Source organism: Conger conger, chromosome 3, assembly GCF_963514075.1.
Source record: "Conger conger chromosome 3, fConCon1.1, whole genome shotgun sequence".
In the NCBI taxonomy this organism is placed as follows: domain Eukaryota; kingdom Metazoa; phylum Chordata; class Actinopteri; order Anguilliformes; family Congridae; genus Conger; species Conger conger.
Window position 1 is genome coordinate 28926013 of NC_083762.1, and position 26919 is coordinate 28952931.

At 45.5% G+C, this 26919-nt stretch overlaps 1 protein-coding gene across 8 annotated transcripts in view; it reads right to left on the reverse strand.

Annotated features, from left to right (window-relative positions):
* The window catches only part of mbnl2 (muscleblind-like splicing regulator 2), a 66411-nt gene that overhangs the window by 23804 nt on the left and 15688 nt on the right, over positions 1 to 26919 (reverse strand). For all 8 annotated transcript variants that reach the window (XM_061235455.1, XM_061235454.1, XM_061235452.1 and 5 more), the window contains exon 3: positions 1398 to 1562. In XM_061235455.1, the coding sequence (XP_061091439.1) occupies positions 1398 to 1562 (165 nt within the window). The remainder of the gene's footprint in view (positions 1 to 1397; positions 1563 to 26919) is intronic.

A 26919-nucleotide genomic window follows, 5' to 3' on the forward strand; every position in this document is an offset into this window, starting at 1 on the left:
TGTTATGCTATTTGTATGGCATTTTTGCATGAAATCTTATGTGGCAGTTCTTGCTGTAAGATGGCTACCTTTAACTAGTAGTAGCAGGAAAATACCAGGTTAGCTACTATGTTGGAACAGCTACAAGACCCACTATGTTGTCATCATGTACTGTTGGCTGATTCACCTTTTGAACTGGGAAAACCCTGGCAATATAATTTTCCATATGAAAAGGGCATATATTGGACCTGTTGCCTTTGTGAAGCAATGAGACAACTGTGAGAAGTAAAATCCCAAACGGCCAATGCCTGAATGGGCATAAAAGCCATGTTGCAAAAGGTCATGAAACCAACTATTTTCATGGCATAAGTGGCACAAGAAAGGGTTCATCTTTGCTCCTGCTTGTTTCAGTTAAAATGTTCCCTTCCTCTACTGTATATGATCTGATCCGATAAATCAGAGCGTATAGCAGTATGAGGTGATTTATAGGATTCATACAGATGAATATGTTCAAAGCCTTGTTTGAAGTCCCTGCAAATAATGTTAAAATGGCTAATTCAGGAACTGAGTGTCTTAGTCCAGTCAATAAACATGCAGCCTCACTTCCCTGCTAATTCCCCTGGACTGTTAGCACTTTGTTCCGGAAAATTCCTGGGGAATAATTTATATATAACCACAAAGGATTAATCTGTTTTAATGTAAACAACTGAAATCGTCACTCTCAGAAGAGAACATTCAAGACCTCAAAATATTTTTTTCAAGACTTTCTACTTTGCTTTCCACGTCCAGACCACTAGGCCTGCGCAAAGCGCCCTGTGTATGATTAGGCCAGGGAGGAGAAGATAAATGGTCATGTATCGGACTGCACTGTGTGCCGTTACTGCATTCCTTTACAATGTGAAGCTGAACAGCTGCCTTTCTGAACCCAGCCCCAGCTGCTGACACAGAGCCCTGTGATGCTGAAGCCAGACAGATCCTGCCTTCACTAGCCCTCTCCTCCCAGAAGACGGGAGAAGGGCAGTGGTCGGTCCGACTGTGGGGCTTTGACTGTTCCTCATGCCGGAGTCAGCGCTTCTTTTGCAGTTCAATAATAAAACAGAGGAGCTTGTTAATATTCATGAGCGTGCGCGGGGCGGCTGACAGCCCACTCATCTCCCATACTGCACTGCTCCGTCTCTCTCAGGCCATGCTGACCTGTGGGCCGCTCGGTCTCCCAGCTTCAATCCCAGCCAATCCCGGGGCGTCCAGAGACGCTCACATTCCCAGCCCAGGCTCAGCCACACCAGGAAAAACAAACAGGTTTTTCTCCCCACCCCTTTTTCTTCTAACCCTTTCGATAATTAGTGTCTACAGATCGGGAGAGGTGGTCAGCAGAAACCCGTGGGGGTGAGCCTGGTTTTTGGAGAGAGGGTACTCACCATGGGCTGCATGGTCGTGCCCGGGATCATGAACTGCATCTGCTGGGCCAGCATGGCGGCGGCCGTCTTCTGCTGGATGAGATTGTTGCGCCCGTTTATCTCCAGCTGGGTTTTTAAGTGTGCTGGCGGGTGAAGGTATTTGCAGTTTTCTCTTGTACACCGACCCTGGAGTGAGAGAGAGAGAGGGGGGGGGGGGGGGGGAAGCAGACGGTGAGGGTTAGGTTTTGACACGGACAAATACAGCGTACGGTCGGGCTGCCAGACCCTAGGGTGGTGGCCAGGGAAGGTCGACGCCGTGGGCCGGAGCACTGAGAGGTGTGCAGGAGAAATGTAAAATAGCGAAAGGACCTCGGGTAGCTCTGGCGGCGGGAGAGAAAAGGGCCTGCGCGGTCGCCGGCGGTTACAGGGCCTGCACGGTCGCCGGCGGTTACAGGGCCTGGTGGCGCGACCCGACGCCCTCCAAACGTCCGCTCCAGACGGCTCGCGCTACGTGGCGCTCAGATTCCAGGCTGCTGGGTTTAAAGCCACTAATCCGACACGGATCTGGCTTTCGCCACGGATCGGCGGCGCAGACGGGAAGGAGAGGCGGAGAGCGTCTGTGCGTGCGAGGTGGCGGGGCTGTCTGCCTGCCTGAAGGATTCCAGCGTGTCACACCTCGCCAGCTAAAGGAGACCAGCACCAGCGCTGTAATCAAATTACACCCATTATTCTACAGTCGCAGGCCTGTGCAAATCTCCCACCAGCTAAAGACTGCACACGCTCTCCAAAGCAAATACAACCGCTTCACATTCAGAAATGGCCTTTGCATGATCACTCACATTTATCTGGTCACATCTGATATTATAGCACACACTGCACAATTACCCTTATTGCAAGTTAAGGCTATTAAAGACAGGCTAAGACAGAAGTTAGAGCAGTACTAGCTTCTGCGTATACAGTTCTTTAGGGGGAATTTTTGAAGGGCGGGTCATTTTGACTGATGTTTTGACATGAAATGAGGAGGGGGACGTCATATGAAGCTAGTGTGTGAAAAGGATATTGAGGGGAATGGAAAATAGACAGGCATTTGATCAACATATACATCCACTAGTACACAATGATGAAAAAGTCCCGTTTTTCCAGAAGTAGATGGGAAAAAACTTTGGTATTAAAATTATTATTTCTTCTCTTGGAATACTTACATTAAGTGCTGATCGTATGGTTATGAAGAACTGACTTCACTGAGGAGAAAGTGAATTTTCATTTCAGCTTGTTTTTAATTTCACCATGCTGTAACCCTGTTTAGAGTAGAGGCGTTGAATCCTTTCAATAAAGTTGAAGCTCCATCTTGTAGTTCGGCTTGCAATTATTTCGCTTGGGAAGCATAACATTGTGCAAGACATGCACTGTGTTCCTTTTTTTCTGTTTTATTAAGAGAGATGGTGGCTGCCCTGATTTCCTATTACCAGCCCCCATCCAGACAGTCCTGACAACTTCATAAAAGAGTTTTGGAATTGCACTTTATTTTCTTCCGTTCCTATTCGGTAATATTACAAAATGACATGATTGATATTGCACTCTCTTATGTTCCGCTTATTTTGTCACTTTCTTTTACAGAATAATATCTGACATTTTACAATGGCATATCAGCTGCTATTTCCACACTGCAGCCACAGGCCACGCACGGCCGTCAGAGACAGCCAACACGGGTCACACTGCCACCCCCGCTGAGTGAGTCCCTCCCTCCTTTGGGCGACGCAAACCTGACAGTGGCAGAGTGGGTTTGCACGGGCACAGGGCAGATTGGACCCAAGATGGTGGTGCGCGCTCCACAAGCGCAGTGTGCCACCCAGCAGCCCGGGGCACCTTTCATTTTGAATGAAACCTGTGGTTCCCGACGACCACTGGCTGGCACATCTAGCCAACTGTTGACACCTCTCAGAACTGTTGAGTGGATGTGTCAGCACCCTGTCCCCTGCGGCCGCGGAATCCAGGTAGACCGTGACCGCAAACGGTGCGCTCGCTCATCCGTTCTTCTGAAACACCTGCCGGAGCAACATGCGCACACACACGGTTTCTTTGAACAGCTTACGATCTTTCCCGTAATTCATTTTTTAAAGAGCTGACTCGCTTGTTTTTCTATCACGGGTGTGCTCGTCTTGAATGGGTTCTCCTGCCAATGCTCGCCTGAAGACTCTAGAGAGCGAGACCAGTGACGCTGGGGGTTTTGCCAGAACAATCAAAAAAGTGCATTACTGCGATGTGAAAATGTGCATCCATTAATCCATTGGGCACGGCTCACCACGGCTCCCGCAAGAATGGTAAATGGTAAAAGTTTGGCATTTACATGGCACCTTTATCCAAAGCGCTGTACAATTGGTGCTTCTCATTCACCCATTCATACACACACCAACGGCGATTGGGTGCCATGCAAGGCACCAACCAGCCTGTCAAGAGCATTTAGGGGTTAGGTGTCAGGGACACTTCGACACAGCCCAGGGTGGGATTGAACCGGCAACCCTCCGACTGCAAGACGACTGCTCTAACTGCCTGAGCCAATGTCGCCCTAGAATGGGGTTCTGCAGCTTTACAGCTAAGCGTCTAAACCTGTCAGCAACAGGAGTTCCTCACACAGCGCAGCCCAAAGCGCCGCTGTCACTGAAACGATGAGCTGTGGGGGTGTCGAGGTGAGATTAAAAACAAACCGCTACAGGATTCATGGGAAAACAAGGGCAACACTCGCAGCTTCCATGTTTGCATTTCTGTTCGTTTTGCGTGTGCTGCACTTTCATGTTTTGACGCACAGCGGCGAATGACTGACAGTGGAGATGGCGCCGCGGGGACACATCGCAGGTCATGTGACACAGACGCGGTAAGCGATAGCGTCCGGGAGACGCGTCTACGGGAGGGGAATTATCAGCGCCGCGCAACGCGACCTTACAGCAGCCGGGATTATCTTCTGAAAGGTAATCACGAGACCCTGCCGATAAGACAGAAATGTTTGAGCGCTCTCACATTAAGCCCTGTGCATATTTGCAGGGCTTACCTGAGTTTTTGAAATGACTGAAGTGGCAAGGTTAAGCTGGGCAAGGGTGAAAAAAATAGCGTACAATGTTTATGTTTGAGACTAATTTCATACGGCCCTGTGTATTTTGGCAATGCTTCGCTTTGTGCTGTGTACAAATATCCTGTGCGTTTAATGACATTATCCTACAGCTAAAGCAAAGCTCCCTGTTTGGGTCAGGGGAGCAATCCGCTGCCTGTACCGGTTTGCTGGCCTGTCATTCACCCAGCAGGGGACCCTCTCAGTCTAAATCCGTGTAAAGGTCCACAAGCCGCTGGCCTTTGTGGCTCTCTGGGGATTGGCTCTTCACGCTCGTTCCGCTGTAGTTTTCCATCCGCAGTCTGGCTCATCTAGCCCTATAGTCAGGGAAGCGCACTGCACACCATGAATGTTGGCATGACCACATACTCTCCGTGTGGTCAGGGAAGCGCACTGCACACCATGAATGTTGGCATGACCACATACTCTCCGTGTGGTCAGGGAAGTGCACTGCACTCCACCAATATCTTCCGGTAATGATGTCATCACTTCACCAATCTTAATTTTTCTTTTAATTAATGCAAAGAATCTTTCTGTTTTTTTTGTGTGTAGACCAATTTATCCTGCCTTATGATCTAAGCACTTTAAATCCAACAACCGAGGAAGGGCAAACGCAAGTTATAATGGAACATGTTTAATGGAAAAACAATTATCAGGAACACGACGGGGGAAAAAAAAGTTCGAAAGCAGTATCTAAATGTGTGAAGCCCACCAAGCACTTTACCTGACTATTTTTTAAATCAAAGAATAGCCCCTATATGTATTTTCAATATAAGAAAATTTAAAGAACAGAGTATGGCTCTGGTAGTGTATGAATGCATTAGTCACGATGACACACTAGCCAGCCAGCCACGAGCACTTAAAAGTAATTACAGTACAAAGTCGCTCCGCAGGGCTGCATCTCCATTACAGAGTGCGGACAGACTCGGGCCGGCAGTAAAGCAGCATTATGACGACTGCAGGAGAACCCTCACACTCGGGGGTGGAAGGAGTCGTTTCATGGGACTCTACGGGAGCGTGTTCTTTTCTCCATCACAGCCCTTACCGCTGCACACTTCTCAAAGTAAAGCCATTTACGAATTACAACTCTTTGCAGAGCCTCAACCCACGGGCACACATTGTCTGGGATGTCAGTGGGAAATACAGTAGAATTTGCATTTTGAAATAAAGCAAGCAGGTTATTTTGGCTGAAGTGCCCTTGAAGTTTGAGCCTCAAAAATGCTATTCAGTTCACACTGTTTTTGTTAGGATGCAAGAGAAGTCTGAACTAAAACTGAACTTTGCAACCAAGAAAAAAACAATAACAATTAGCTCTAATCTATTTTTTATTTACACCTTTTGAGCCGCAACAACTGGTTCATCAAAGTTCATCACACAAACGACAGAGGGGAAACTTACCTTCCAGGAACCTCTGTTTGGATAAACATTTTGTGACCGTCTACGACCCTTCAACTTCTCAAAGCAAATATAAGGTGTGACAAGGTCAAAAGGGGAAGGGAGGGGGGGGGGGTGGGGGTTGGAGTATTGGTTCCTCAACTGCAGTGACTGGCTGCAGCCCAAAAATGAGCTGAAGATGCTGAATGGTTAATAATATTAGTGCGGTTAGTGGAACCTGCAGCAAGCTGGTCCTGCGTTTAAATACACAGGTATGGCTTTAAAAAAGCCGGCTGAAAGAGGCTTAGGGAAGTGCTGAGTGGCCGGAAAAGGGTGCTGAGCTGAACAGCGCGGGGGATCTCTCCACGCGGGCTTCCCTGGGCTCTTTGTTACTGAACGGTTGAACCTCCAGCCCATTCACAGCTGTCCATCTGGACAAGCGCTCTCTGTCCCGCTGACCGACTCACTGCGCCTCGGTCATGCCTAAACGCAGCCCGTAAGTGTAGGAGTACTGTAACGTCCCCATAGAGGCTCTCAGTAAAATGTCATGTACTGCTGAATTAATAACAGTAAATGTGCTCTACATATTTCATTTAAATCCTGGACAAGAAATTAATGAATGTAACTAATTTCATGAACAGAAAAGGATTATACCGATTTAACCCATTTTAGGATTTCCCCTCGATTCCCACCAATAACCAATGTGAATTTAACCTTTTCAGGTATTAGCAGTTGTCTCCAAACAAACTGCTAATATCTAATTTATTGCGCTCATTATGATTGCCAAGCAAATAATTTTTTCTTTTTGGTGTTGAAAATGGTGACAATGGTGAGAGCTACAGTTGGTTTTCATGTGCTCTTGCATTTGCATGCCCCCTCTGCTAATCGCTAGCCTAGCCCTGAAGTACTATGATTCGTACCCAAACTTGACACATGCATGCTGAAATTGTAAGTCTAATCAATAGCAGTGTAGACTTTTAGAGTGCTAAGAGCTTAGGAGATTGCCAATTGTGTTTGCAAGTTCTTACAACTACTGTGCAACATGGGTATAATATTTCAGCAAGGAGAAAGTCATACCATCCCTCTTATGGTGACGTCCCGCTCGGCAGCGAGCTAACCGCTGCAGCTACGTTTTAAGCAGACTGAAATCTTGAATAATGACTAATAGAAGTCAATAACAATGAAAAAGATCAATCTAGTTAGTCAGGGTGCAAGAAAAACTATGGAGAAATATGGAATTTCAAAATCATCATTAAATATTTGTTCATGTAATATTTCCTTACACTAGCTTAATAGCAAGCAGATCCAGGCAGCAGCATCCTACAGAGTATCCAGGAGGCTGAAAGTAGAGGGCTTGTCCCGTTGGCTGCCTGCTGCACAGCCAGCTCACAGTGTAAACACTCCAGAAGCCTGCATCTCCTTAATCAGCTGCTCATTGTATGGAAGGTGCAGCTCTGTCTGGCTATGGGTGCACACACAGAGGGCACTTGTGTGGGGGAAGAATGGCGTTTCAGTCTTGTTTGGCCTCTGCTGCAGATGGAACATTTGCATTTGCTTCAAGGGGGCCCACTGTTTCAGGGCCCGCAGAGATGTGTTCATTATCAACACAAATCCTACCTTGGGGGTCATAGGCATGACGCATCTATACTTATCTCTCGCTCTCGTCACCACGCAAGTGAAAAGTCCCTGCCATCCATTCTAAATAAGACTGGATTACAGAAGTAGGCTCCATTACTTGAGTACTGCAGTAGGCTTCATTGCAGGTTCCAGTTCAGAAGAACCAGACGCTCTAGGAATGGGCATGGTTCATCGATTAACCAGTCAACTGAAAAAAAAAACATTCAATCCCGCATTATAGAGGTAGCTAGGATTATTATTATTTTTCCAAAATTTTCCATTATTTTTTTAAGACTTCTGGATTTTGATTGGAGTTTCATTGTTTTGGCTCTGGTCCAACCTATTGGAGCATGTATAGCCTATTGCGGGAGTTCTAAAAATAGATTTTTAATCGGTTAATCGATTAAACGTTGGCAAATTACCAAACCATGAAAAATACTGAAAACGCCCATCCCTAATATGCTCAGTGCATTTGTATAACAGACCGATTTTATGACATAACGGTGACAAAGCAAACAAGCACATTAGAGGACCACTGCTAAAATGCATAAAAACACATGGGTGCTAGGATGAGTGTCGATATTGAAATGTTAAACAGCTCTAAATGAAAGGACCATTTCTGAAGAACTGCAAATACCAGACATTTGCACAAGGAGCCTGGATGTAATGTTCTCTCAATAAGTAGTAAAAGGTGAAATGACCACTTTAAGGTCCGTTTAGGCCTTGAGAATCCTCATGTGAAATATCTCAGCGCTATAAAGCTACCCTCTTCCCTCCGTATCCTTCTCGGGAGTTAAGGCTGGTAATTATACCACTGAATCTATTTTTCCCCCCTTTAAGAAAAGTTTAACAATAGCTGTAATCATGGCACACTGTTTCAGTTCCACCCACACACCAGACGGGTTGAGAGTCCCTCCAGTGATATTAAAAGCTCCAAAAAATAAACCTCAGTCCTGCCAGTCCATGCAAGAAAAGCAAATCAGACCCTTAAAGATGTCCACTGAATGTCTGCTAAATGATCACTTACCCAACTTATCTCCTGTCTCCCGTATAAAAATTTAAAAAAGCCAAGCTCGAAAGCCCACTGCTTTCATTCATTAGTGACATCAACGTCAATCATTACGCACACGGTTATTTTTCCAGTTAGCACACATACACACAGCAAACGCTCCTAAAACAGGAGCACTGTAGAGCCATGTAGACCTCCGCTCCATTCCATCCACCGACTCCGCACACACGTGCTTGTACTACTGACTCTACCTGCCAATGAATGTGCTTCTCGCAGATCTACTACACCACATGCTGAGGAGAAACGCTCACGATGCAGATGGAGAGCAATCGCCATTAAACCACGGGACCAGGCAGGTTTGGTTTGAAGAAAGCCTCAGACTCAGACCCGGAATCACAGGTGACCGGACCGCAGTCTAAATACAGGTTCTGCTGGACCGGTTCAGACGCGAATGTGAAACTGTATAACAGAGAACCAGAACTGCCCCAGCAGAGCGCTAGGTGGCTCATTTAAATGTACAAAATGTGGAAAAGGCCGCATACTCTTAATTATACCCACTGGATTGCAAAGCACTCAGATCAGCGTGAAGCTTGGAAAGATTGTTACAGGACCTATTCCTGCATCAGCAGTGATATGGTAGCATATTCCTACTTGTAAAAAACAAGATTTACTAAGAGATTGCAAAAGGCTTCTCATCCTCTTCCTGAAAGAAAAGCAGTCGCCATAAGGTCGCAATATTTATGTTAGATTGCAATGGGTCAAAATCACTATAAGGATACGATTTTCAGGGATTGTGTGAATCGATAACTTTCCTTTAGACACGCAGTTCTCTTCGTGCATATGTATACCTTGGGGTGAACGCACTAGAAGGGAAGAATGTAAATGATGCCATTTGAGGATTGAGTCTAACTCACTAAAGCATGCCTTAATTGCGGCTGCCCTTCTTAAGTCAGGATTTTAAGAAGTCCTTTAAGTAGGTGGTAATTTTCTGAGTGCTGATACAGCCTTCGCGCCTTCAATAAAAGGTATGGTAATAAGGAGTTCTCTCCCAAACACGGTAGCAATCATTGGGGCCTGGAAAGGACACAAAGGCAAAGCAGAATAAAGTCTGTTGTCCGAGAATGAACCCTCTTTCAATTAAGTGAACAGCAAATCGTGAAACAATAGGACTACATGTTGTACAGCTGCACGGCAATCACACTACTGGAGGATATAGGAGAACTTGAGCCATGTACCCAAAGATCAAATTCCCTGCCAACTATGGTGAACTTCCTCTCAACTCTAGATTTCTTTGCATCCCCTTCTTTTCAAAGTAGGCTGCAGGAATTTCACAACCCTCCGCCAGAGGTGCCGGATGAGATTATGGGTGCAGGACTTCTACTGACCAACCCATCAGCAAGCAATTGAAGTAAACTGCAGTTATGAATTACTGAACACAGGATATGTGCTCGTCAGTTAAGTACATAATTCATAATCATGCGTTCAGAAACTCGACAGCCTTCTCTCATCATCATCAGCCCACTCGCTAATTTTCCAGGGATCGTTCCACTTGCCACTTGTTCTTTGCTCATTTGGACGACCACCTGTGTCTTTTGCCCGCATTATGTTGTAAGAATATTTTTCTTTGGTATGCCACCAAGCCATCTTTTCTCCACATCCTCGACAGCTCCTTTTGTTCGGCCTAATGAAAGGATTGGTGAAACTTCTCTCCAGTGGTGGTGTATCGCTACGCTGTGATATGGTGCTGTATGTACTTTGTTGGCCATTACCTCCATTTCCTGATCTGGCAGTGTAAGTTTTAATTTTCTTGTGGTTGTATCACTACTTCTGCCTGGTGCATAATCCACACTTGTAAACTAGTAAGCATAGCATATTTATTCAGACCCTTTTTACGGGTGCCTCAAACTGGAAAATTGCAGATGAGGGTGTTCCATTCCTTTGATTGCATAATTATGGCCAGTCTTAGTAAATCGGTTGTTAATGTGTCAGCGCATGTGACAGCAACAGGGCTGTAATATAGTGAGTGTTTCTGAGCTGTAACATCTCCTCAGTAAATCTGGCCCTCTGTGTTAATGTCATTGCGCCGATAAACCCAGAAAGCAGAAATTCCTCTTTTTGCTGTGCTTGAAATTTGAGGTTGGAACACTCCAAAAATACAGCAGGATGGGTTCAGTGTCCTTTCTGTATGGTGATGTCTGGTGAATGGACATGCATTTCTGCTAAGGAAATGTCAAGTCAGAGCGGTCTATTGTAAACCCATTCATTGTGCCCCCTTCCCCTCCAAGCCATCTTCACATTAGTAGAACTAATGCAAAACTAATTAGTAAAACTAATGTACAAAACTCAGTATATTAGTTCTCAACAGGGAGCATGAATCATTGAGACTCACAAGCACCTGGCAGTACAGCTCTTCTGTTCAGAGCTGCTGACAGACGAATCAAGAGAAAGATCTCAGGAAGAGCTCCCTTTGTTCTTTTCTCCTATAGTGCGAGTACAATGCACACAAACACACGTTTACCCACTGAATTCGAGGGACACTTGTTTCAATGTTGTCCCTGCGGTAATTAAGCATGCGCCTGTTTCACCGACCAGTAATCCTACAGATGGGCTTCCAGCACAACTGCTGACAGGCTTGCGATTAATATTCAGGAAAGCCGGCGTCTCCTAAGCCTGGCTTTCCACTGCAGAGAGAGAGAGAGCTAATTCCACCAGCCCCTCCCCCCCGATCTGATCATCTGCAGAGATTTCCTGCAGCAGAGACGTTCTCTCCTTGGCTCGGTCGCTGAATGCCTCTCTGTGCGACCGGCGTCGCCCGGCGTACGGCCGGTGCTAAGCACTGCGGCATCACGGCGGCTGCGGTCTGCGTACGATACAACGTGACCCCTGCGAGATCCCGCCACCTTTCTGTGTGGAGTTTGCATGTTCTCCCCGTACCTGTGTGGGTTTCCTCCGTGTGCTTGGTTTTCCCCCACAATCCAAAGAAATGCAGGTTAGGCTACAGGGGCGGGAATTTACAGGGCACTGCTGGTACTCAGTCAACCTACCCGAGATAATACGTTTTCACACCACAACAGGGACAGCACAGGGAGGGGAAGCCCCACTCACACCAAAGGCCAGGACTGTGGCAGCAGAGGACAGGACTGTGGCAGTAGAGGACAGGACTGTGGCAGTAGTGGACAGGACTGTGGCAGTAGAGGACAGGACTGTGGCAGTAGTGGACAGGCGTGTGGCGCTGCAACCCTTGCCGGTTATCACCTCCCTCCATCTCTGACCCTAGGGTGAAAGTGAGGCCAGCGTGTTGTGCATTGGTGAGACGACGGCAGTATAGTTCAGTTCTCTTTCCAGGCAGTCGGGGTGACTGTGCAGTGAGGGCCCAACACTTTAACACAGTATCTTAGCCCGCCCGGCTGCCGCCAACCTGATCTAATCTGCAAATGGCTGGGACATGAAAGGGGGTTTGTGAGGCTTTGCGCGTCATGGCCTTTCACACATTTTCCTAAATGGTGGCTGTGGTGATGATGTGACATGTTTATTTTCTTTCCCTCAACAGCCCACAATTTAATGGTTGTTCTCTCCCCCTCCACTTCAGCTGAAGAACAAAATGGCTGCCGTACCGCACCTAGGTGGGTGATACCCATTGGTGGGTGGGGGAGACGAGTTTCCCCCACAGCACTGAAATGAACAAGCGGCAGCACAGGAAGGCACAGTGCCGGCTCATGAGCATACCTACCAATTCATATTTCCCCCTTAATCAAAACACTGAGCTCTGTGTAAGATGGGCAAGTCCCGGAGTCTCCCGCTAACTTCAAAGACACTTTAAACACACAGGCTGCCTTGAAATCACTGGCCGCAGAGTGAACCAAGATTACCCTCGCAAGCTGTTTAAACACTTCATCGCGTTCAGATTAAATGGGTCACGGAATCAGCCAGATAGTAGTTAGGGGTCACCCCTGGCTATGTGTTTTCAGGACTTACTAGAACCACGCAAACAGTAGAGCCTTCTAAAGCATGCATGGATGGAAAATTCTCAGAAATCTGCGGTCAGAAGGATCTTGCACCAAACGAGCCTCTATGCAGCTCAGGGGTACCCTTTTGGGTAAAACATTCACATTGAAATGCAGAAGCATTTAGTTTGGAAGAAAGAGAGTTATACTTGATGTATCAATGGAACAAGTCTGTGCCCCTTTGAGGTGGTACAATCTGCCAATCAAAGAAGAGAGATGAGAAGGCAGATTGCACCCTCTGCGAATCAAAGGAGAGAGATAAGAAGGCAGCAGTCGCAATAATGGATGCTAATGACATTGCCTGTAGCAACATACATTATTGCACATATCAAAACATTAATAAAGGTGACTGTAATCATAAAATCCTTAGCGTCCACTTTAGAAATGCATTTGATTAAAGGTTGAGCGGAACTGGGCACAAATGATCAAACTAAATAATACGGTACTTTAGGTTTACGTGACCAGACGCATTCAGATCAAACTGGACAGACGGATGGTAGGAACAATTTCTTCCTGTCAGAAAAGGCAATAGAAGTACGTTATCCAAATTCAGAATCAAACAATCATTGGTATAACCAATAAATATCTCTCCTTTTGTGTGCAACACAACAACAGCTGTGTTAAACTGCCTGTGTTAAACAGAACAGCCATCGTACACAGTTGGTGGAGGGGGAAAAAAAATACAAAATGCAAAATACTGGAACACAAGATATAGGCATGTCTATCCAGACAACGCACGTGGTTGATCAGTAACTCACGGGAGGCGTTCTGGAGCGAGAGGTGCACACAGCTGTGGAATACACCGAGGGCTGCTGTTGTCAGCAGGTGTGAAGGAGCAGTGGGAGGAGGGGGGTGGTGAAGGGGGAGAATGGCAGGAGCTGCTGACAGACTGGGGCATGCCTAGTGACCGCCCTCCAGGTGACGGCCCACTGTGACGCCGCCTCTGCCCCGCTCTCGGTCTCCGCTTCTTCTACAGCCAAACGCTCTGCTCTCAAGGTTTCTGAAAGAAGCACTTTTAACCTTTTCACCAAGGCCTATGTTTTTCCTAAACATCAGAAGATGCAGCTCACTAAACTCTAGAAATGACTCTAGCGACACAAAAGGGTTTACTGGTGTGTGGACAGCCTGATGGCATCGGTCTGATAACGGGCTCTAATGTTCCACTGACAGATGGTATTTTTTATTTCTTACTTTTACGGAGCAGGGGTAGGCAAATCTACCATTGCCAGGGCTAATTTAGTGCAAAAAACTGATCCAATATGAGGCTCGTGGGACGGGTATCCAGCTACAGAAATAGCCTTCAGTACAGTTATGTGCCCCATGGTCCACGATTACACCCTGACCGTATCATTGGCCAGGGCGATGGCTAATGGGCCTTAACCAATCACGCTGAGAGAGAGGGTTGAGTCAGCGGGGTTTTCTCAGCTTCACCAGCCAATAGAAACTCCTCTGGTTGTCTGGACTCCTCCCCCTCCAGTGCAGTGGCTGGACTTAATGGCCGGTGTGTGCTAGCGCTCCCTCAAACTGAAGGGCTACTGCAGCGATGGACCACGCCCTGAACCGCCATTATAACAAATGGTGAGAATAGGAAGATGGAACTGTCATTAAAAGCCTGGATGAAATTGCGACACAAGCTACAGTGCAGTGCACAGTACATTAGCGAGCGCGGACCGCAGTATTAACCCTGCTGCAGCACGACATGGACAAGCATGCTAGTCATGAGGAAATGACAGAGAGCAGCTAAAGCGGGGACTGCAGTGTTTGCTGTGTGGAGGGATGCGCTCAAGGAAGCCAAACACATTGCATTAATGATTAACCACAAAAACGTAATGACTGAGTGAAAAAAAGCCCAGCTTTCAGAATACCCATAAAACAAAAACAAAACACTACGGTCTACAGGGCAGCCGTCGTAGCATTCTCAAATTAAACTGAAGCTGCCCAAGGGCAAAGTAAATTATGCAAAACAGAGAATTCATTGACGGTTCCCAGTTTAGCGTGATTTAGTTTTCCGTTCCCTCTTCAAATACGCTGAATCCTGTTAACTTTCAGTCAAATAACTGAACATCGATGCTTAAATATTTTATTTCCCAATGTCAATAGCCTTCCTTAAATCTGCAATGTAATGTAGCCGTGGAAGACGTGCCTCACTCCAATTATTAAAAATATATTAGGGCAGCATACTGCAGAACTGCACCGGCTGACTTTCACAATAAATCTTGTCTTAATTTTTCTTCGTTGGAGGATCCCACATGATCACCCCACCTGCTTGTGGCCTTACCTCAGGACATACGCAGTTCCAGCCCCGGCTCATCCCGCCAGCTGAAGCTACAGCTGCACTGCTCCATGGTTACAGGACCCTGATGAACTCTGAACGAGAACAAACTGCACTGCTGGCTATAAGCAGAGGGTGCGGATTAATTATGGATCACGTTACCTCGCATACACGGAGGCCGACGCGTAGGCCTGTAAAATTCACAGGCAGGCTGGCTGCTTTTTTTTTTTTTTTTTACCTGCTTGTTAATGCCAGAACTGCACTGGCCATGGCCACCCACTGCATTCTCAGCCCTAGAATTTCTGCAGGCAATGCAACCTTGACGCATCTTTTTCAGGAGTTGATGTAACCAAAAGCACAAAAGCTCAACAGCACGAGCTCATGATAATGTGCCTGCCGAATATAGCTCTATATACATCTATAAGACACAATGGCTACCACTGCATTATGCTCTGCATGTCAGCAACCTTCAGCAGTCATGTTCAAGCATTGTAGCTCTCGACTAATTTAATTCAGTGAAGACTTTACACAATAGCAAGGCTTTCAGCACTAGGAAATATACTTACATCATCTCAGATTAATCTGCTGGATATTTAGCTTTCAAAGACCTCATGACAGTCATGTAAGTGTATGGGCAGAATGGGGAAAAACTTGCACTAAAGATCAGCGAGTAGAGCAACAAAAATAAGCAGCCAACAGTAATATTGGACATGCCAATTTGTTTCACTCCACCTAATAAAGTCTGTGCACCTGGACAACTGCTTGTAATATCTTACAGCCCTCAACCTTGTGTTCATGTATGCAAAACTATGTGATAAAGTTGCACGGCTGTTTCCAAGGGTTGGGAGAGAAAATTTGAATATTCCAGTAGAGTATTAACCATCTGGAGCCCAAATTGATGAGATGATTTGGCATTCAAAGATGCGCCGTTTTGAAAAGAGTCTTGCTGATTTCTCAATGCCGGTTCCTGAAGGTTGAGAAATCTTAGTATATATAAACCAATGCCCCAAAATGTAGCGGAGAGCGACTTGTACCAAAGTATGGAATCCAGTGGAAGGCAGTTTGTGATAAAATCTCTGGCGGATCAGTTTCTTTGTTTTGACTTATGCTGTGATTGTTTAGATTTTCTGGGAATCTTGCCATCACAAGCTATTTTTTAATTCTCAGAGTTTGTTTTACAATTTCCTTTTTTGTTTGTACAGCCGAGACGATGCTATTTTAATCACGTGCTGCGATTAGCTTTAAAATTTTGCATCCAGCCAGCTACCAAGCAATCTTCTTTTAGTTTTACTTTTGGAATGTTAGTTTACAGATGAGATTAAATGAAGGAAGCTTGCCTTCTGTGTTGAAAGCAGATCTAGCAATGGCAAAGCATTTCTGAATGCATGGGAAAAACCAAAGATCAGAAAGCATCGTTTCTGTTCAACAGCCACTGAAATGAGGCCTCCATGAGCCATTTTCTGTACGTATACATGCCCTGAGCTGGCCTGTAGCTTCTACTCAAGCACAAGGCCAGCTAGGTATCCCCAGGCCCTGGGATGCACAGTTCAGGGGAGAGGCTGTGGTGCAGTCCATCGAGGAGCAGATACGAATGCCCCATGTGGTAGCAAGATCAATTTCCATATTCTGAATCTTTCTATACAGTGAGCCCATCTGTAACCTCCTCTGCTTCTAAATAAAAAATGCTTTTAATAAAAACTTCAGAGCTTTGTTGGAAGCTTGAAACATGAAGGGGCTAATGCTGCTTTTGCACCCATGTCTGCATGATGGTCAGATGCACTCTTACATTCACCCATTGGTTTCCTACCAAAGACATATAAAATAATTAAACGCTGCATTCTTTAAGTATTGACCTACTATTTTGTATTGTAATTTTGAATTATGGAGAGAAACACTGAAAAGCTTAAAATACTTTACAATTGAGTAATAATGCAATATAGACCTGTACACAAGCTTGTTACTGCAAGTATCTAATCAGCCAATCATATGGCAGCAACTCAATGTACAAAAGCATGCAGGTTCAGTTGTTATTCAGAGCAAACATCAGAATGGGGAAGGAATGTGATATAAGTGATTTTGACCATGGAATTGCTGCCAGACGAGTGGTTTGAGTATCTCAGAACCTGCTGATCTCCGGGGACTGTCACACACAACAGTCTCTAGTTTACAGAGAATGGTGCGAAAAACAAAAAACATCCAGTGAGTAGCAGTTCAGTTGGCACAAGCATCTTGTTAATGAGAGAGGTCAGAGGAGAATGGCCAGACTGGTTCAAGCTGAGAGGAAGGCGAGTAACTCAAATAACCACGTGTTACAATAGTGGCACACAGGAGAGAATCTCTGAAAACCTTGAAGTGGATGGGCTACAGCAGCAGAAGACTAATAAGTCAAGAAAATAACAGCCTACCTAATAAAGTAGTCACTGAGTCTATTTTCTAAGTTCTTAATTATTTCTGCAGATGACGATGAATCTATATGAAGTACAAGTAGAAACACTGTCCTACCACTACAAAGCCCAGTTCCCCAACAACAGTGTATTTTCAGAACCTCAAGGTCACTACTGGATTAGCATAAATACATTTTGTGGCGTTTTCCTGACGTCAGTCCTGCCTTTTTCAATAGCAGAGACAAAGACAAAATGGGTCCTCTGCTAAGGTAGCCTGCCTGCCGCCTCCCTCCATCAGCCTGAAGTGGCAGCGAAGGACAGGAAGTGAGTAATAGGTGATGTGCGATGACTCATGCATCCTGCACAATAGGGTACCTTCGCTTTCACACTGCGAGCGGACAGAGACATTAGCGTCGGGACAGAGAAAGCATCATTTCAGTAATGATAATGTCATCAAGCTCAAATAACGCCCAGGCGAGCTGCGGAGGGGGAAGGGAGGGGGGCTGAAGACAGAGCGCCCCTAAACGGGAGGGAAAAGCGCCTCTGCGTTCTCCACATGGGGCCCCAGATTCTCTTAGTCTTCCTGCTCCAACTCTCACTTTTGCTTGCCCAAACCCCCCCTCCTTCGCGTCTGTAATGGTATATGAGGTGCCAATTAGTGTCACCACCTGTCGCGATGGTTCAGCGGTGCAGGCATCTGTTGGGTGTGAAATTGGCCTCCGCACTGCTGGAAACCATTTCATTTTCGTCCCTGAACTCGGTCAACCCCCCCCCAACCCCCTTAACCCCCACTCCCCCAACCGCCTTATGGCAGCCCCGACCTCCACAGTGCGGCCGCTCCCTCAGAAAGGGGAAAGGCAGGCCCTCCACTGCCCCTTGCTCTCCGGGTATGCGCAAAAGCACAGAAACTAAGTCCATAAAAATACACTTTATTAATATTATCCCTCCGTCTTCTAACTAGGCAGGGAAGGGGAGGGGTATTTCACTGTGAATGAAGGCACAAATTATAAACTCCAAATGAAAGCAGTAGTGCTGAGAGTTAATCCCTACATTAGAGAATTATATTAACATAACAGGATTTGCAGTGGCCCTGTATGGAAACCCATTTGTGATTTCACAGTGAAATATTAATCACGCTTCCCTTCGCACTAATGAATGTCAAAATTCCTCTTGAATATAGATTTGCGCAATGATAACGGCAAATATTAAAGTAGTTTACAATGGTAATTACAATCTAATAAGCAATGGATGAAATACAAAAAAAGCACTATGCACCATTAAAACACAAGGTCTTGGTTCCTTTCATACATTAATATGCAGAGAAAGTTTAAGACGAGATTTATTGTGCGAGAAACGCAAGCCCATTAAACCGCGGCGCTATTTTAGTGACGTATCCGGTGGCAGCTTTGTGCATAAATCTCGGGCTGTCTGCAGACATCGGGAGGCTAAATTAGACGAATCCCGATGCAACAGCATGTGCTGTGCTGGTCACCCCACCCACACGCTGAATGTTAAACGAGACGACTGCATGCCACACTGACTGCCACACCGCGTTCACATTCGCTTTCCTCCCGCACGTTCCTTAAAAGTAGGTTGATTGGATTAAGAAAGAAATTGAGGATATTGCATGCACTATTAATAGAGTGTCATTAGCCTTTTTATAGCTCACCGGATGAGCAGAAAACCCTTTAATATTGTCATAGGGAACACCAGTGACCGAAACAAAAAAGTACAGAGTTTATTCTTCGCCGGGGAAAAATGGTGCAAATCTAGTGTATTTTTTCAATAAACATTTCAAAAGAAAGAGGCAGGGAAGAGCTCAGTGAGGCTGGCAGTCTTTCAAAGGCAGCGGGTTCAGAATACCCCCCTCCCGTAACAGCTCTGCTCTCAATCAGTGCAGCAGTTCATACAGATTAAGATTCCCATCAGCACATGGCTTTAAAGACTATTCTAAAATATTCAAAGGTGAATCATATTTATTAGCCGTGAGCTGAAATAAACAGCCTAGCGTTGCCGTCGTGTTGTAAATTAGCGCGTTGCCTGTGGTTTCGCGGAGCGTATACGTGGAGAGGTGATAGGCAGACGTGTCAGACCGTGCTGTGAGCCGGCCTGAGCCACTGCAGCCGGGAAGCGTTTGCGCCGTATCAGGGATTTAAAGGTTAACGACTAATTAGGCAAGGCCTCTTATTTCAAAGGCAATTAAAAAGCCCCTCTGCTCATTAAAGCGTTTCTGTGTCTCCCCCCACCCTACAGTGCTGGATAAAGCGGGCTCTGGTGGTGCTAGTGGCAGAGAGCGTTGAGGTCCCGCATTACCATATTACGCAGCTCCGCCCACAAACTGCTCTCCCAGGTTTCAACATTGTTCTACATTTTTAGGCGAGAAAAAAAACAAAAAATCCTTGAAGGGAACTGCTGCTGTTAATGACACTTTTCAGTGTCATGTTCATGTTATGAAATAATTTTTTTATTTTAAAAAATTAATATTGCAATTAATGTCACTCCAGTCTGAAATGGAATGATTGAGGGGGGAGAGGAGCTTCTTTTTCCTAATTAACATGCATCGCTGATGGATGGGGGTTCATGGCCTGCTGATAAAGGCACAATATATCATATCCCTTAGAAACAGGGCTATGACATCCATTTCAACCAGCATGTAATTTAAAGCAAACAAATGAACATTGACTGCATTATTTCAGAGTTGAAGCTGAACAGATGTGTATAGATAAAAATAATATGCAAAATTGTTTGCTACAAATTCTTGACAAATATGCATCCAATATTCAAATTTTATGTTGTATTGCTTACATTAGGGAAATGGTGTTTAACTCATGAAATACTGACTGTCCAACTAGCAACTGGGAGCAATTTTAGCAAATGATAAATTGCTAGCGCATTTCACTAGCGCAGTATGGATAGCTAGCCGGGCAATTACGTATCTGTTTAGAGAAAGCCGAATGCTCAACTCAGTCTGTACAAGCAGCGCAGAGAATGGACAGCAACATTTTTGACAGCAACATTTGTTTTTTGAAAAAAGTTTTTTTTTTTCATTGACAAAAAAACCCCCCAAAAGAAGCCCGCTCCGTGTAATGGCCGGTGGGCACTTCAGCGGTGGCCACGGGCGCGAGATGGTGGAGCCGGTGTTTATTCCGGCGTATTCCGTGGGCTGGGGAGAGAGGCGTGAAGTGGACAGCCAGCGGCAGATCAGGAGCGGCGCTCACGCAATCAGCGCAGGGAATGATCAACTGGAGGGCCCTCTCAGAGCCTGTGTGGGCCCGGGTCACTGCTACCCGCGCTGCAGCCGCCAGTCTTACGCAACCAGCCGCGTTTCTAACACAGACGCAGGAACTACCAGCATCTGCAAAGTGTCACAAAAGATACGAATACCTCCTTTTTTTTTTCTTTCTACAATTCTATATACCGACAAATGTAAGCCAAACTGAATCTTTTCAACAATATTTATAATCAAAAGAAAATTCTTACTTCGTCAAAGTGGACTAATAGGATTTGGCCCACAATAGGATGTGTGAAAGAGCAGTGTGCTGAATGAGAGTTAAACTGCATATGGTGCGTTCACCCTAATTCTTCCTGACAAATTTGACAGTGCATGTCTGAATGTGCTGTGGGCATGCGAGGGGACCCGGAGTTCCAGCTGTCTGCTGTAGCCGTCGCTTCGCTGTGACTAATCAGCCGCCCTGCTGTGTGGAGAGGCCCAATTAGGTCAAATAAAGGAGGCGAGGAGTAACGGGCTCTGAAGAGATGCCTCCCCCCCTCTGCTCGCACATCAGGAACAGCTGGAGAGGGGTGTGGGTGAATGAGGAGCGGGCGCGTTCAGGGCTCGCCCTGCCCCTCCCCGAGCCTGCCCCCCCTGGGGGACGGGTCCACAGGAAGCTGCGCCTTCCCCGAAAAAAAACACGGCACATCTGGTTTACGCGGCCGGGCTGGGAGAGCCGCCGCCCCTCCCCTCCCGAGGGCCTGTCCTCGCTGCGCGCCGGGGCGCCAGGTCGGAACGCCGGGTCCCTCGTGCCAACCAACCGGGGTCAGAGGCGACCCGCTGGAAAAAGGTGGGGGTCGGTACAGTGCAAATATCAGTGCTACCAAGGGCTTTCCTGAATGGAGGAATCTTCGCCGTGCGGCAAAGCCAAATCTGTGAGCGTCAAAGTGGGAAAAAGGGAAAACAATCGCCTGATGAACAATGCAGCGCTCTGAACATCAGTGTAAAGCAATAAAGCAATGAGGGAGAGAAAAGGAGAGACAGAGAAACATGACCGCAAGACGGCACACTCATGGGCTCTGAGGGTCTACGTTGGCACCCACTACTCAGAAGCAGAAAGCAAAAGCATACAGTGTACGGGAAGCGAACTCCTAAATCAAAGTTGGAGTTGGAGAAACATTGAGCCGTTTGCTCAACACAGTTTGTGGACTTGTATGATTTAAATGAGCAAATCTCTGAAAATGGTGTGGTGGAGCAGGTCACACCATATACTAAAGCTAGGCCTGGACAATATGGTCTGAAATGGATAAAGATTTTTTTTTTTTTTTTTTTTTTTTTCTGAATGACAATATTCGATTACTCAATACTGTCTTATGCAAAAATACAAAAATATTGTATTGGGTCAGTGGGGAGCAGGGGTAGCAAAATGAACCCTGTTGAAATGATTGGGAGGACCAAAGACCCTTATCATAACAAACTCTGGCTGCCAGCCTGCATCTATCTCATCGGTCTACTCGGCGGCAAGAGAGCACAGTCATGGTTTGGGGGTCTGTGCTAAGCCTGAGAAAGAGTGAAATCACATGGCCGGAGTTACGTTTGGTGTGTCTACCGGGGGGGAGGGGGGGTGAAGGCTCAGGAATGAGAGAGAGCTGTGGAACTCATCAAAGCACATCCCTGCCAGTAGCCCAGCTCTAAGAGCGAGTCAGCGCTTCGGTTTCCCCAGTGACCCCGGAGAGCCGGGGAGGGGGGCTGCAGCCTGCACGGGAAACATTCTCCAGCCTGTTTATCCAGCACTGGGCGCGCCAGCCTTAAGGGGGCTGCAGCGTTAAATATAGCCGCCCCAATAATCGCAGAACAAAGGCGGAGAGGTTGGTCATATTCAAGTTCACTTCCAGCATGCATCTTTTTTTGGGGGGCTTTTCCCGTTGTGTACCATATCATTATGAACGTGGCACAACAAAAAATTTAATGAAAAACTAAGCAAGTAGAAGCAACCTATTTTTACACACTTTAGTTAACACGGCTCTGAGGAACTTTGAGATTTACTACAATGTCAGAATAATTCACCTGAATAATATAGGAATAATTATCTAAAAAAGCATAAAGGAGACAAACATAATTAAAAAGTAGACCCAGGCTTTTAGATAAACCAGAAAGTTCCTCAATAAAAGAACAAAGCTACCAAAAGTTAGCACAATATTTATTCTAGTTCCAAAACTGTGACTGAGGTGAGCTTTTACATGCCAATTAAACACTGAATGCACCATGAACATTTCAGTCTGACCATCATCTGAAGGCAACACCTTCACACAGAGAGAGAAGCATTCTCACCATATTAGCAAACCACTATTGACCATTTTTTGCCGCATAAAGAAGTAAGATTCTGACCTAAACAGGGGCAGGTTTACAATTTAAGTGGCAAAATCTGCAGTTCATTTGTTATTTAACCAATTTTATATTGCTTTTAGACTTCATTACACTTTGTTGCACTGGTAATGCATGAGGTACGAGTTTCAGAAAGCATGGATCTGCTGGGTCAATTAAGAGGACATATTACAGTATTAAATTTGACCGTCCAGGTACATGTTCAGACACGGTGGGGCTACTGTTCTTGCTCTCCTCCATCACTGACACAGACTTGTTGATTTCTGCCATGTTTCCACAGGATGCACGTCATCACAAAAAGCTTTTTGTACACACACACACACACACCTGCATTTCACATTTTTAACACAGCTGCAGTGCGCCATGTCATCACCAACTAAAAGCAAAGTTACTCATCTGTCATGAAAGGCCATCTTTTTTCCCCAGCAGAACTGCTGAAAGACACAGTTAGCAATACAAGTATTTAAAAAACAAACTGAAGTATAGAGTTTCATGAGGGCGTTTATTTGTCCTGCACCATCAGACCAGAACGTGTGATGACACTGCCACGGTTATATGCAAGTGTAGCCGTTGTTGTGCTTGCTGTGACGGGCTGACGGACTTCTCTAAATTTGTTTTTACAAACAAATGTTTTTTTTACTGGGGCTGCAGGAACACTTTTGAAAAGGATTAAACTGTTGACAGAAAGACTTGGGAAACCCAGGAGAAATCAAGTAGACAGCATTTTGGGCCGTACAGCCCGGAGGCATTTCAGAACAGGACCCGGTAAGGGTCAGTCATACATAGTCAGTCCTTCTGAACGAATGGATTGTACAGGTTTTGGGGGAACATATAACAGTCCTTCAAAATATCTGGGTAGTTCAGCTTCCTGGGAAATGGGGAGAGGAGGGAAGGGGGGGGGGGGGGGGGAAGAAAAAAAACACATTCCCTAAATTCAGGATGGACAATAGAAAAAACACATGGTTTGGACTGCTGCATAGGGGTGTGTCTGAACAAACATTACCAATACGCCAAACCAAAAGCGGTACGATCAATCCCAAAAATTAACCAGGCCGCTTGGTTGTTAGCACAATGTTCCTGTCGGCTAGTTAGGAATTACAGCTCGTATTCTGGGCAGAATTACCCCCAGGCCAGAATAAAGTCCCTCCATAGCAGCAGGCTTGCAAAGCAACATGGCCCTGCTGATGGTACTGAAGATAAAATCACTTCACAAAAAACAAAAAAACCAACAATCAAGTTTCCCAGCAAAAGACCTGACGTATAGTGTGATTGAAAATGAGGAACTTTGAGAGCTGAAGGAGACGTCGTACCCAGCAGTAATAAATCATGCCAAATTTATGTGACGCTCATCTTTATTTATTTATGTACTTATTTACTTCCTTCCAAACACACTGAATGAAGTATTGCACACACCAGTGGAAACTTCTTATGGTGTTTCAAGTTCCATGAAAACCTCCTAATGGAGAAGCCTAACAAGTTACTTATATTTTAACCAGGAAAAATATATTGCACATCTATACAATCTCCCCCCCCCCCCCCCCCCTTTAAGAATGTACATTAATAATTACATGGTAAGTTTTACCAGTTCAATCAATGATAAACAAACATCCCTACAGTAATTAATGTCTGCGCTCTCCATGAATAACAACCATGTGGTTATTCATCAGAGAACTGGCTGCCTTTCCCAGACCAGTAATACAAGATTTACTGTAGCAGGCGACCTGTTGCTGACCAATATAAGCTCGATAGTGGACGAGGGCTTTTAAAAGGTCCGGGTCGTTCCTTCTCTGGCTGAGTTTATAGGCCTATAGCTGCTGCCCTGGAGGGTGTCTAGCGAACACGAGTCACGGTGGACATAACGGTTGTCAGTAACAAGCAGCACTTGAGGGGCGAGAGGGGAAACAAGAAGCCATTCAGTGGCGGGGACCATGACATAATCACATGACTCTGGCATTTGTGTACTTTCCAGCCAGTAAGCCACCCCTCCCATCACCCCCACCCTCACTTGTCACAACAATGGAGCCTCTCTCTCCGGGCCGGCTGGTGTTTCGAGGAAGAAGCCGCCAGGGTGTCCAGTCCGATCAGAACGGAGGACGTCTGAACGAAAACGCGTGGTGTGGGTGAAGCAAAAAGGAACGAGGATATCAGGTTGCTTTGCAGTTGAATCAGCACGTTGCTTTATTAGCTATGCATACTGAAATGGAATGGTTTCGCAGCAGAGAAACCTCCGTTTCCATACTTGAGAATGTCACGCTCTAACGTTAGTGCATGATGTTCCCTATCTATAATGCGTGTGCGAGGAATGGACATGTGATTTATAACTCCCGACGACCACGCAGGCTTTCTGCAATCTCCATATGAGCCTTCAAAGTATGTGCAGATGGCGGTCCTGAACCTTATGCAATATTTCAAAATTACTGATAGCTCCACATTTCTGGAGAAGCAGTGATAACTCAATGTTCTGCCTGTGTGCCATCCAGAACACACCATGAAGCTCTGTGTACTGCATCTGCCTGTACAGAGATAGCACACCACACACACATAGGATGACTTTGGGCATGCAAGAAAATTCCAAAGTAACACAAACAGGCTCAGTATTCTATGGCTTAACCAAGTGTCAATTTAGCCATCTAAGTGACCAGGGACACTTTTTTAAAGCATGAGAAACAATGCATTTAAAACGAGAATGGGAGGCGGAACAGTGGAATCTGCATTTTGTGTGAGGCTGATGGGGAAGGTGAAGGTAAATACAGAATCAGAACAAACTTTGCCACAGGGCTCAAATATTCGCTTTCTAAAGTTATTATTTTAACTTTGGACTGATGATAATGAGAAGTTGAGAGAATGAAAGATTGTACCTCATAATGTGAAATAACTTAATGGAACATTTGGCCAGAGATAATGAACAATAATTACATGTCAATTCTTCCCACTGTTCCACTGTATTAATTTTTATGCAGAGTTACGGAGATAACAAATTAACACAGTGTCGACTCATGTAGCATCAATCGTCAATGACACTAAAAATCTGTGAATTTATTAATGTCCCGGGCACCTCAGCAAGAGTTTCTGGAAGATGTACACCAGACCTAAGGCAATCAAAATGGATTCCGAAATTAGCTTGCATATTCGATTCAAACTTATGTAAAAAAACACCACATAAAATTGTTTTATTCTCTGGACTTTGCAATCACAGTATTCTGATTAATAAACCCAGGCTGTATTAACAAGAGATATGTGAACAATGAAGAAAAATAACACCTTCAGGGAATGCAAGTGAATCACACTGCTGTGTGATGTTGGTCCTTCTATTGCTGGAATGTGAAGCCCCAGCACTCTTCCTGTGTAACGCATAAAGTGCCTCACACACTGTTACTGAATGTATGTATAGAGTATTAAGAGGATATTCTGTGTAATATATGCCTGTATTATGGCTAATCTCAAAACCTGATTGTCATACACACAATTTATTTCAACATTTCTGCTACTGTTCCCTTTGTGCAATGTCTGTTTCTCTTTGAGCAATTTCAAATGCAAACCTCAAATTAAACACTGTATTTGAGTAGCAACTTGAATAGTTATTCAAAACAGATTAGGCCTAGTGGCTTTTCCTTGTTGAAGACATTCTAGATAACATCCTTGGCTCTCAGAGAATACTCAGATGACCCCTGTTCATAGGCAGTTCCAACAGATTGAAGGCATGAAGGGTTTAGCCAACCCAAGAAGGTCAGCCAATCATATTGAGATCCAATTAGGATCAGTGCAAAAATTATTACACTGCCATTATCAACCCACACACTCATAATTATTGCCACTGCTATTGTAACCGCTCCCCATCATTATTTAATGTATTTTTTATGAATTCCAGACCTTGTCCAACACTTGATGGAATTGAAGGTGACCACTACGATCAGGTTTTCTAGACCCTCGATGTTAAATGCAAAGTGTGTAATAATACAGGTGAGCCACTCTAATGTTGTAACTTGAGTGAGAGGCTGCCTTCTTCGGTGTTATAAATGTGAGTGCAGGTCATGGCTCCGAGGCAGGTCTCCCCCAGGCCCTCTCCCAGCGCCTGAAGTCTGGTGACTGCGGTCCTTCGGGGCCCTGGGACTCCAGCCCAGGAGGAAGCAGCTCTTCAATGCGGCCACTGTTCTGGATGAGCTCGTGCAGCAGCGTGTCGCTTT